The sequence below is a fragment of the Rhopalosiphum padi genome, chromosome 2 (genome assembly GCF_020882245.1).
Source record: "Rhopalosiphum padi isolate XX-2018 chromosome 2, ASM2088224v1, whole genome shotgun sequence".
Lineage (NCBI taxonomy): Eukaryota > Metazoa > Arthropoda > Insecta > Hemiptera > Aphididae > Rhopalosiphum > Rhopalosiphum padi.
In genome coordinates this window covers 55,912,470-55,924,227 of record NC_083598.1, presented here as the reverse complement: position 1 = coordinate 55,924,227, position 11,758 = coordinate 55,912,470, and the positions used below count along the sequence as shown (strand labels likewise).

At 25.3% G+C, this 11,758-nt stretch overlaps 1 protein-coding gene across 1 annotated transcript in view; it reads right to left on the bottom strand.

The window, feature by feature from the left end:
* Window positions 1-739: 739 nt before the first annotated feature.
* Window positions 740-11,758, bottom strand: part of LOC132919685 (discoidin domain-containing receptor 2-like) — a 251,170-nt gene continuing 240,151 nt past the window's right edge. The window contains exons 17-19 of the mRNA XM_060981460.1: window positions 8,225-8,366; window positions 7,959-8,108; window positions 740-3,759 (exon numbers count right to left, since the gene is read on the bottom strand). Of these exons, the coding sequence (XP_060837443.1) occupies window positions 3,604-3,759; window positions 7,959-8,108; window positions 8,225-8,366 (448 nt within the window). The 3' untranslated portion in view covers window positions 740-3,603. The remainder of the gene's footprint in view (window positions 3,760-7,958; window positions 8,109-8,224; window positions 8,367-11,758) is intronic.

Here is an 11,758-nt window from a genome sequence, read left to right as displayed (position 1 = left end):
GGTGTTTATAAAATCAATCTAAAATTAGCGATTATGTGAGTTTGACGTATCAGTGTGAGTAGGTACCGTAGGTATCGTAGATTTTCAATCATTGATCCTTACTCAAAACAATATGGTTGGCCATGACATTGAAACGCAGTATTCTTACAATATAATTTTAAAATATTGATATTACTATTATTATTTTTATCATAATAATCCGTTCATGCCTGGTTCACTGACATCGTGTAATAAAGAACTCGAAACGGAGTGCATATTATATAAAATTATTATTATCGATTTCGGCTTTTCATATTAAATCATACAATCATTATATCGTTATACTTGTTATGTTATCATCATTCGAGTAGGTACCGTTGAAAATTTATATTTTCTGCGCATACTTTATGGGTAATAATGTAATATTATAATATTTCGTGGTCTTTTACAAAAAAAATTAATCTATACACGATACATAATTATAGTAAATACGATGGCCCTTTTTTATTCCAGACAATCTCCAATGTTAATAGAACAGAGATACCTAATCTGCATAATATAATGATATTATTATCTTGACGAAGATTGGGGTGTATATTTTTTTCGTGTCGTCCGTTTTGAGCAAATTATTACACCAAACAAAAATCATTATATAATATCCAAAAAATAGAAAACCGTTTTGATTTGGAAATATGTAGTTATATAACGCGTATTCATAACGTTATGAAATATCAACGATTTAAAATTAATAGAACGAAAGTAATATCAATATCATTTATTTTTCGGACGCGAGTCAATGATTACCACGACAATCTGAGAATAAAAACCGTACACGAGTAAGACAAATTAATTAAATGCTTAAAATAACAAAAAAAATTAATCGAAAACAGTGATAGGATACTTTCTTTTTCTTATGGTTTTACAACGTTGAACATATTTTCATTACAATACGGACTTTTGTATCATTTACATTATTTAAATTGTTAAAATATTAAATTCACTACGTGAGCATATCTCGTATATCTTCTAATCACAAACAAATAATAGTTTCTTATTTTATTACATAAAGCATTTTTAATAAGACCGACTATTATAATATGTACTGCAAACTATAGGTACCTATATACTTTCACTGTGTATAGAATAGAATATATAATATTATGTATAATATAAACTTAAAAATTACATATATATTTTTTTTTAATTCACAAATAGTAGCATTAACATTAAAAGCAGTTTACATCAATAGTTCAATGATAGCTTTTGATAAAAAAAAAAAAAAAACACAGTAAATTCAGTAATATTTATAAATTCATTTTCCAAAATGAGACAATGAAACAATACATATGCAGAACATGTTATATAATATTAACAACCTCTTATTTTCTCATGAATGTTTTTCCTTTATGGACGAGTAATACTATTATAAATATGTTAATAGTGTGATTTTGACATGTTACTTACTATAGTCTATCTCTATAACTACCATATTTCAGTGACCCTGAGCTTCTATACATTTTAATAATATTATACATATATATATATATAGATCATTTTTTTTATGATTATAATATTATATGAGTCACACTTTTATTATAAAACTTATTTTTAATTTCCCTTATACAATAATTAATATATAATATAATATACGTTTATGAAAATAATATCAATCAAATATATTATATAGGACTAATGATAACGTTAAATGACTAGATACTATATTCGTTATAATAATAATTGGATTACACGAAAATCGAACAACGACATACCTATGTAGATACCTAACTGCATTACATAATATGATATAATAACTATAATAGTAACGTACGTATTTGTATAGTAATTGTTAATTAGTTGTAGTAATAGTAGTGGTAAGTAGTTAAAGTTATATTCGTGGTGTTAGTAATGTAATAGTAGTATTATTGATAGTATGAGTATGGTATAGTTTTTAATCAATTGTTGTCCTTAATAGTTAACATTTAAAAATTATGATTCGTGTAAAATATTATAAAAATGACAAATAGAGTACCGGAACGAAAGAAAAAAAAATAGTAAATCCATCTGGGCGAATAAAAATATCCAATTTATATTTGCCAAGCTATTTTTATGTTTACGTACGTCAAATGCGCGTACGTGTGATATATCGATTTTAGCACCATAAATACGATTTATACATTAAACATAATAATATCATTAATTATATATTCTATAATTTAATATTATAGTTATGCGTTAAAATACAAATAACTGATAAACGTAATAATTTACATACGATTAATACGATACGTTTTAACGTAATAGACGTTAAAATAAAACATTTAGAGCAAATTGTAAGAAAAAAAAATATAAATATATATATATTATCACGGCACACAGTGTTCACATCGAAAACCACCGTCTCAAAAAAGATATGAAGAAACGTCTTAATGTTAACAATTGAAAACATGATATCGTAATTTGATATAACTAGTACGTTAATACCATTGTGATATCGTCTTCCCTTAATGTTATGTATTATATTATATTGATAATCGTTGGTATATTTTCCAACCCGTTTATAATAACGTATAATGTACAGTATACACATATTAAAATGACACGAGCATTTTTTTATACAGTTATCAAAATATTATTAAGCGTACGATGTACTCATACAATTCAAACACACACACACACACACACACACACATATATATATATATACGTCAAAAACTCAAAAGTAAATATTATCATTTTGAATAACATATAGTCTTTTGATTTATTCTAAAAAAAAAATTGACAATTTTTATTATACGTTTTTTCTTTATATTTTTAAGGGAATAATTACTTTTTTTATGCTAATTTAAGAATAATTGTTCTTATTCTAGTTACGATGTATCCGGCAACTACGAAGAATAGTGTATCGGAGTGTTTTAACGGGGTACCAAAGTATATTATATTGTAACAACTAAGTTCATCGATAAATTATTTCAATGAAGGACGTTAATCTATATTTTGATTTTATATATTAATACAGTATAATGTAATGTATACAGCGCTGTATACTTTGCAAAATACTAAAATATAGTGACGAGAGCCTATACATGTTCGTGAACGTTATTATGTTATATATGGATACAACTATTGTGTATTATAATTGGTTCAAAACTATAAATTACTGTTATACACTATATACCTATGACGACAACTACACGATCGATCGATTCTAATTAACACTTATGAAAAATGTATTTTACCACTAAATATGTTACACACGTTAATTATAATATTTTACGGTGATCGCCAACTGTATACAAAAATACAATAGGTCCGGCGATCACCGTTCTTAGTCTCACTATAATGCCTAGTCAATATGCCTGGAAGCGATATTTCGTATGATAATGCTAAAAATTATACGTAAAACTTAAATTATTCAAAAACTCGGTAAAAATGATATTTACATTTTATAACAAAATATTACATATACAATCGTTTATAATATACGCGTAAAAAAATACATAGGTTAGGTAACGAAATACGAGCCCGGAATTCAAAATATATGTAAGTACATGTATATAAAATATGTATAGTAGGTATAGTAAAGCTTTAAACAAACACATTGTTATGATTCTATAGGCTTATATTTTAAGGGTCACATTCGGGCTTGTATCCCAAATTTTTCCGCTGTAAGAATAATTGTATTTCTCGGAAATTTGGACGACTTTTATCGTCCCTCTGCCAACACTCGCACATGAGATCGTAAATGTCTTTCGGGCAATTGATGGGCTGAGGTAATAGGATCTGAAACGAATTAAATAACACAATTAATACACAATATTATAAATAACAATTATATTTGTGATACTTGACAAAACCCTGAAACCGATTTTGTTTTCTAATAGTAATCAACAGTAATTAAAGGATTTATTAATATTTTGAAAAGTATTATACAAATCAAAAAAATTGATTTTAATAGTTATGAAACTGTTTATACTATAAAAATGTTTTCATAAAAAAATATTCCATGTATGTAGGTCAACCGATTAATTAATACCAATTTCATATCCGCATAACTAACATTTAATAACTATAATATATAACTACGTAGAAGCTAATAGTAGTATTCAATACCGTTTTCAAGTAGTTTACCTACTGTTTTCCAGTATTTAATATACATTTATTATCAACAAGAATATTACCTTTGAATACCTTTGAACTCTTTGTTCAAACATTTAATTGAAAACGCATTTGAAGTATTAATATTTATTGATTAAGCTTTTCAAGTTAAATAAATAAATATTTATATTTGTTTGTGAACTATTTTTAAAAATATTTTTCAATTTTTTGAAGTAAACATTTTTAAATTTATCTATGTTAATACAGACATTATTTTAGTTTTAAGTTTTTTTTTTTTTAATTTCATTAAAAAACTGACGAAGGACGTGTATTTAAAAATTAATGTTATCATTCTTTCAAAAAATAAAAATAAAATATTAAAATATATTCTTTCGAGTTTTTAATATAATATGATAATTTATAGCTCTTTAAGAGCACAAGTATATGTTTGGTTGTTTTTATATGAATATTTTATTAAATACATATACATAACAATCTGTTTATTCGATATTCGTAGACAATAGAGGAACAAAGTAGAACGTCCACACATTATTTTTAAATATTTATATTTTTCGTAAATGAAAAAATATGATTTTATTGTGAAATGAACACTGGGTGCGTATTATTGTAGTATACAATATTTACTTCAGAACTAAATAATAAGAAATACGGCACCGAATTGTCGTTTTATTGTAATGGGAGGGCACGTGAAACGACGTTAAGGTAGAAGTTTTTTTTTAGTTGACACAGTAGTACAATAGTATGCTGCAGTATAGTTATAGTATAATATTGGCGGGTAACATTTATGGCAGTGTAAAATATGAAAATGAGAAACCGTATATACCTTTTTTTCCCCTCCGAAAGTGAAGTAAAGTAACTTAACGAATTTCGGAGACACGTTTTTCACGTTCCAGGCGAAAAAGTTGATTTTATATGTTTATTGCATAGGAAAAAGTTGGTAAAAAACTAAAAACGTCTAAAATTAGGGTATGAAAATATATTTTCAACCAAAAAATATCTGATACTCAATACTAGTCTACATAGATAAAAGACTAAATAGTGTCTTATATATTGCACATAATGACATTGAAACCTAGATAATCTAAAGAACTATACACAGTAACTATATGTATTGTACATATAAATATATTATACAGACTGATTTACCATTTCTATCATAAACTACTTTGCGGCTATTTTTTTGAAAATTGTTTAATATCAAAGTCAAATTTTGAGCCATTAGTTTTTGAGTTATTCAAAATTGTATAATAAAAAGTTCATAATATATTGGTTTTGGAATATATGGAGATTATGGTGATTTAGAATTTTTTTAGTAATTACTAATTGATATGAATTTATCAATAACTTTTAATTTTTAATAATATTACAAGTAGAATAATAAAATAATACTAGAAGTCTAAAACCAATATTAAATATATTTTATGTTTTCGTTAAGTCATTTTTAAGGATAATTATATATTATCCTCAGTATAAGCAATTTAGATAACTGGTAAACTACTCATTCGTGTTTTAAATAAGGAACATAAAAATTTTCAAAAATTATCCACTATAATAAATAGTATACTGACAATAGGGGGGGGGGGATTCTCATTTGAAAAACAGAAGTGTTTATCGCTCAGTCTTTAATTAATAATTACATTAAAAATTTTCAAAAATTAGAATTCGAATACATTTTTATTAATGGTAAAAATAAGGAGAAGAGGAGGGTAAGCACTAAGCATATGCTTGTTGAATCAAACTATATAACACTATATATATATACAGTTAACACATATATCTTATTATACAATCTATATAACTATTAACTATATACGTGAAGGATATTGATTTATTTTAGACTTAGTCATAGATTTTTAGTATTTACATGAGATTTTGCATTTTATAATTTATAAAAAACTTAAATTATATTCGTATATTTATAAAATTTGTAACATAGATATTAAAAAAAAATTAGCATTTTAGATAATTTTCCAATTTGATTTGTTGCACACTTCTTAATTTGTGATAGTAAATTACAAATTATCAATAACATATAATAATATATATGTATTATAATAATGTATTAAAAAAAAATTGATTCGTTTAAAATCTAATTATCATTTATCTTTTGAGTAAAATGCATTATTATTTGTATACTTCGTTTCATTATTTGAAATTCAATAAAAAATAATAATTGATTTAAAACGAAAGTACTAAGCACTAACATTATAATTTAAATGTATCGTATTATGTTATATGTTTTGCAAAACAAAATAACGAAATTAATGCACAATAATAATCATGTAAAAATATTATTATTATTTTCAAGTAGCCGTCTACCATTGTAAACGCACTAGAATTTCCTATACGAAGCGCCCATTGTTGTTTATTAAGATATTGGTGCTAACTATTATATTATTGTGTCTACTTGCCTTTCTCGTTGTATATCTACGAGTTCAACATGCAACGATATGCATATTATTATTATTTCTGTGCGCCCGAAATGATGTGTAAACGGTGCGGCGGAAACTCGTTCAAACTTTTCGCGCGAACGCAGGCCAAAAGTTTTCTAATAACAAATTAACAATGGCGCACGTAAAAGTAGTTCGGTCGCACAAAATAATAATAATATGTATATGAGGACGTTACGTAATAGATCAATCGAAATTTGAAACCAGAAAAGCGTAATAATATTATAATTATTATTAAATCGACTTGTCCTGCAAAGACTATATTACCTAACTACGGAGTATAGATACTAGTGAAAATATATATATGAAGATATTTCATAGATAGTATAGAAAAAGCACTGTTTTCAGACATTAAAAAAGGAGTAAAAATCAATCCTTAAATGTACGTGTACATTGACATAATATTTCGAACAATTTTATACAGTAAAAATGTAATTCTGAAAAAAACAATGTCTCTTACTCTCTCGGCGCAAAGTTTTAATTGCAGAAGTCACACGATGTATAAAAGTTTTGTTTAATTCGAGATTCTATAGAACTGTTGACTTTAAATAAATATAACTTTTTTCAATCAATGTTATTCGAAATACTTGGCGGCAGATCACATTAGAAACACAGAAACACATTAGAAAAGGACGAGAAATTGTTTAGAAATCTCAGTTAATAGTTACTAATAATGTGTTAAACCAAATGATAATTTGTGCAAACTTGGATTTAGGAGAGCCATTATGGTACCCGAGTTACAATACTTAAGTTTTTTTGGGGTCCCTAATTGTACATCATACATTTCATAATATTGTAGATATTACTTATTAAATATGATATAAAAAATTGGTGTGGAAGAAAATACTTTATACGTCCAATCCTAAATACAAATAAAATTATTTAATAAAAAAAATAAATTTAGATTTTTAAAATAAAACACTTGATACTTCTTGATTTAACTCTTCGGATTTAATATTAATATTAGTATAACGAGGCATGTATACGACACGTATAAAAATTTGCTACAGCAAAAACTAAAATAAATTTTTAAATTAAACACATTTTTATATTCATTTTATGATAAAAATACTGCAATTATTATAAACAAAGACGATTGTTTTGGCTTTGGGGCCTCAAAAACTATTATCCGGACTTGAATATATGTATCTTGTAAGTTAAAATGTGTGACTAATACTTGGAATATTTTGTTTATTATAACCGTGTTTGGTACGCAAATATATTATAAAGACAACAGTAAGGCAATAATCCAATATTAATACAATAATTTTATTGTCATATTTTACACATAAAACAATACGGTAGAATTATAAATTGTGGTAAGTTAAAAATGTATTTATATTTAACCGATCGATGTTATTTTATTTTTATTATTACGATAAAGTGTTATAAATAACATATAATCAAACTCACAAAATTGCCGTCGTTCTGGTACAATCTGGTGACATTGTCGATGACATGCTGGTCGCTAAGCTCTTCATACGGTTGTTCTCGGGCGAACGTCAGTATTTCCCACAACGTGACGGCAAACGACCAAACGTCACTTCTCGGTGTGTATTTGTTCTGTGTACGAAAACAGACGAGTGACAATGTAAAAATAGTATTTTTAGTAAGTATAAATGTCAACAAGTTGCATTATATTATTATTATTACGACCAATTGGTGTTTTTTTTTCTTACCAATAGTATGCTCTCCCATGACATCCAGCGGATCGGCAGCGAAGGCCTCCCCTCAAAGTCAAAATAGTCCGCTGAATATACACTTTTGCTCAGACTCATATTGGATACTTTTACCGTGTAATTGGGGCCGACCAAACAGTTTCTATGAAGAAGAAAAAAACGATAGATGCATTAGTCGTAGTTTCATATACGGTCCATAATATTGTATGTGCTTTTTTTTATATAAAATATCATATTATCGTATGATAATAATAGCGTAGCTACGGGATAATTTTTTTTCATGATCTGCTAGTTTTTATTCTATGTCAATTTTCATTCATTTTTTTTCAATATTGATTGGAATCATATTTTATTATATATCTATTTAAACGGGCTTTACATTATTGTTTGTTGTTTTTTTTTTACAGTAAGAATATTTTTCTGAATACTTTGATCCGCAATATTATAGTCATTATTTATTTTGATATTTTATTGGAACTGATAGAAAAAAATTATACATTTTTTGTTCGACAAAAATGTTCGATTTACCTTTATGTGAGTTTAACCAGGATATATTTATATTACGTTCACAAAATTATAAATCTATATATTAGGTACACTCGAATATTTTAAATTAATTTAAAAATTATAATTAATTGTAGCTTCTATTAATTGTACAAAGGTTTTATTTATTTTATCCATTTTCCCAGATAATTTTTTATTTTTATTATTCTAATATAGAGGTGTATGCTTGCGAGACATGGGAATCATCAAAAAGAAATGAACAACAATTCTTAATAACCAAAAGAAAAATGTTAAAGAAAATAAATGGCTCCACACTAAACTCGGAATCAGGAAATTACAATAGTAGAGATCGATAGAATTTTCAACAGATCAAATATACAAAAATGTTTGAAAACTAAAAGGTTAGAGTGGGCAGGCCATGTACGGCGGGCAAAGGACAAACTAATAAATAAAGTCTTAATCGAAAACCCCAACAGTAAAAGACCAAGAGGCAGACCCCGCCAACGTTGGTTTGATAGAGTAAACAAAGATTTAGAAAACCTAGGAACTACAAGAATTGAAGATGTCAATGATCGAGGAGTTTGAAAAGAACTTGTGGTAGTAGCAAAAAGCCTTAATGTATTATAAATGCCATTAAAATAAGTTTGAGGTGTATTATCTTTAACATTTTTATATTAAAACATTAAGAATATAAGTGCGGCGTGAGCTTGCATCTGTATATATATTATTTTTTCTCTCTAAATGTCATGTTGATAATAGTTTTTAGATCTAAAATTTCCTCACACCTTTAATACCTATAATATGATCGTAAAAATGTTCTAAACAGTTGTAGTAGTTCTGGTCACATATTCATATTATATGAATGTAATAAAATAATTTTTCCCGATTTATTTTATATTTTTTTATCATGAATATTTAAAATTATAATTGAATTTATTATAAATGTATAAAACGTAATCACCCGTATGGTAAAATGATTTTGTCTTTTTAGGTTTAGTTTTTATAATATTATCTAGATTTTAGCGCTATCTATAACATATAAATTGGTACTTTCAAGTGCAAATTAAAGTGCTAAATTATTTTTTACAGTGCTATAATTTCTAAGCTCTAATAAGATTATAACAAAAATTATAATAAAATTTTGTTTTGAATTCATCATTAGAGCGTGTTTTAAATTAAATTTGATTTACAGTACATCGTCGTTATTTGACTTCACGCTGTATTTTATATGTACAAGATGGTGTTTTTTAATAAAATATAACATAAAGGCGAGTCGAAAGTTTTAAGTAAACTTTCACGGTGCTCGTTATAGAAATAAGATGTATTTTATATATATATATATAATATCTGGAATCACTCATCAGTCATGGTACAAACGTTTTATTTTAGTGTAAACGTTGAAAATATATTCGCTACATTCAATAACAACTGTATACTGTATATACTGTAAATGAGAAATAAATGTAAAAATATTTATAAAATGTTATTTTAAACGGATTATTTTGCCATGATAAACATATTAATATATTATATATTTTTTTAATTTCCATGAGCAATTACAATAGTTTAACATTTAAAACTGTATCGTCTTATAATATTTTAATGCAATACACAATTACTATTATAAATGTACCATCTTAAATGTTTTGCATAAATAATATTATTGTTTAGGTACGTGTAATATTTAATGAAATATTATTTTCGAGCAGTGAATCATATTAAGTAAATTATTTTCTACTGTTTGATGGTATACCTATCTGATTTAGACTTTAAACATTATTATGGTCGTCGTTATCGATAAGCAGAAAAGAATAATTCTCGGTTCCCCTTATTCTTACAACATATATTATATTATCTAGATGGGTGTAATTTAAATATGACGTGTTCAAAGATGGAAAAAAGGGGAAATAGAAAATGCTAACGTAAATTCTAGATTTAACGAAGAAATGAGAACAAACTCTGAGAAAGTTGACAAATTGTATAATCAAGTTCTATAAATTATCTCAAAAAGGTAATTTGTGTGTGTTGAAAGTTGTTTGTATATATTATTAACGTAATATTTATTCGTAAGGGTATAATAGAATAATACATTACATTACTATTTCACTATTGGCCTATATATAGGTAAATATATAATATATATATATATATATATATCATTCAATTTTAGTTAATTTTACATCTAATCAATAAAGCCATTCGTTTAATGTAAATTACTTATACGATTATGCAATGCACTAATCGGAATAGTTTTAAACGAAATGTATCATCGTAAATTGTTATAGGTTTCCATTTATAAAATCTTTTTCTTTTTATATAATAAATCTAAATATACGAAGAAGAAGAATTTAAAAACTTTTATCCTTGTAATATTGTTTTTAAACTGTTTAAAGAATTTCAAAAATGTTTATTTTTTAGTTGATGCATGAAATTAATTAAAAAAAAAAATATATGTGTTTTGAAATCGTTATACATAAACCACCCAATTTTTCAGAGCAGTTTAATTTATACATCTCATTTGTTCGTCGTATATAATCTATTGACATTAATGAATTCAATTTACTAAATTACTGATTTTTTTTTCATTTAATAAACACATTTGAGCATTTAAAGACAATAGCGTCAAATATGAAATAGTTTTCATAGATATATGTGTTATACATGTAGATTAAAAGGAGAAGACATTAAAGAACACTACAGTCTGCTTAATCCTATCTGGATAATATCATAAATTTATAAAAAAAATATAATTTACTAAAATAAATTTTTTTATATTTTATCAACTATCAAACGATGTTAATTAATTATAATTGGTGGTTAAATTAACTAATTATTTTAAATTTTTTATGAAATAATTAATTGTTTTCTAAAAAAATAATATACCATAAAAATATGATAATATCATGTTGTTTATTTATTTTGTGTATTTTTTACAAAATAAAATGTGTTTAGATAAAAATACGGTAAGTTTATATCCATACAATACTAGCGTATTGGCTCATTGATATAAAGAGAACAATTAGTTTATGA